This window comes from Atta colombica, unplaced genomic scaffold (genome assembly GCF_001594045.1).
Source record: "Atta colombica isolate Treedump-2 unplaced genomic scaffold, Acol1.0 scaffold111, whole genome shotgun sequence".
Classification (NCBI taxonomy): domain Eukaryota; kingdom Metazoa; phylum Arthropoda; class Insecta; order Hymenoptera; family Formicidae; genus Atta; species Atta colombica.
The window spans coordinates 2,170,101-2,171,722 of NW_017259197.1; the positions used below are offsets into that span (position 1 = coordinate 2,170,101).

General features: G+C 40.1%; 1 protein-coding gene across 2 annotated transcripts in view; it reads right to left on the reverse strand.

Annotated features, from left to right (window-relative positions):
- Positions 1–1,040, reverse strand: part of LOC108693921 (FK506-binding protein 2) — a 64,693-nt gene extending 63,653 nt beyond the window's left edge. For both annotated transcript variants that reach the window (XM_018203130.1, XM_018203129.1), the window contains exon 1: positions 794–1,040. In XM_018203130.1, the coding sequence (XP_018058619.1) occupies positions 794–1,023 (230 nt within the window). In that variant the 5' untranslated portion in view covers positions 1,024–1,040. The remainder of the gene's footprint in view (positions 1–793) is intronic.
- Positions 1,041–1,622: the final 582 nt, after the last annotated feature.

Genomic DNA, 1,622 nt, shown 5'->3' on the forward strand with positions numbered 1-1,622 from the left:
TATATATATATATATATATATCTACTTATAGCATTTTTTTGTTATGCATTCCATCTAATTTCTTTGCTAATTTTTATAATTTCTAATTTCATCATAACATCTAATTTCTTCTAATTTTTATGTAACAAAAATGCAATTTTCTTCATAATTGCTGATAATTTCATAATTGCTGCTAATAATTTAATTCGACAGTTCCGTAATTTTTCTCGGAATTAATATTATAAATATCTTTGTCAATTAAGCACTAGATTAACAATTAAAATACTAACTGTAATTTCTGAATTTATTGTTACATTATAACTAAACTTATCGTAACTCTTTCATGACTAGAATTAATCTGTATTTTTTCATAGTACCGCTGATAACATCTCCTTTTCATCTTTCATTTAATTTACTTATAATCTACTTTAGCTATTCTCGCCATAAGCTTTATTTCATCTAGATTTAAAAAATTTATTTCATTTAGAAACTAACTACGAATAATTTACCAAAGGCAAAATGTCAATGTTTAAAATATTATGTAGAACACTCTATCAGCATCAAACAAATTTATCATATCTGTCAAAGATATTAAGTGCTTGCCATTAACGCATGACGTCATTATTATTGCGTTCTCGGTTATTATATAGACGTTCATGGTCCTGATTGTTGTAGCTATCAGCGCAATTTTGTTAATAAGTAAACGTAATCGCTTGACCTCGCACATCTTTTACACACAATCATCCATTTATTTAGTTTCAGTATTCAGTCAATTTGCATTCTCTAGTTCGATCTTTCGCGTGCTGTCACTGACCTTGAGTCGAACTTGCTGCCGTCCTGGAGCGTCCCGGTGTAGTGCATGGTCAGCTGGTCGCCCTTCTTTGACCTAACGTCGCATACTTCGGGCATATACATCTTCTCCATCTTTAGACCGCTTTCAGCATTGTCGGCTTTGCTGAGAGCCACAATTGTTACTACGAAGAAGAGAGTGTAACGGCACATCGCAAGCACGGCACTCACGCTGTTCGATGTATAAGAGACCATGTTCGTCAGTCGACGGATGCTCGTGAGCAACTGAGTTCTCGCAGCGTTCTACACCAGCGAGCCACCTTCTGATCCCCGCTCGTCCCACCATTCCAAAGCGACGGCGCCGTGGTCGGGACGGAGACCAGACCAACAAGACCAGAAAAGGATGGAGCGTCCATGCCGCCACATTGCGCCGTCTCATTGGCCCCATGGAATATGTAGGTCTCTATACCTCGGGAAAGTCCTTTTCTCTCTCTACTGCCTCTCGGTACCGCTCGCGATTTCTCGCTCAGTCCTACTTGGTCGTCTCTCCTCGTTTATTTCATCTCATTGCGCTCTTCTGTCTCTCCTCAGCTGCCTGTTCCACAGCTCTGTCTTTTTCATGGTTGTATCCCGGAGTTGCGCGTCTTCCTCCGACCTGATTCTCTTCCTGCTTTCTCTCTCATCATCACATTTTGCACTGCTTCATCCTTACCGCGCTTACATACCGATATCTTCATCCTTCTTCCGCCAATGGCATATCACAGTGTTTGTGGCCGCGTTCGCTGTATCTTTCTCACTTGCCTATCAGGTTGGGTGTTTCCTTTCATCTCTTTAGTCCCGTCTTCCGCACCTCC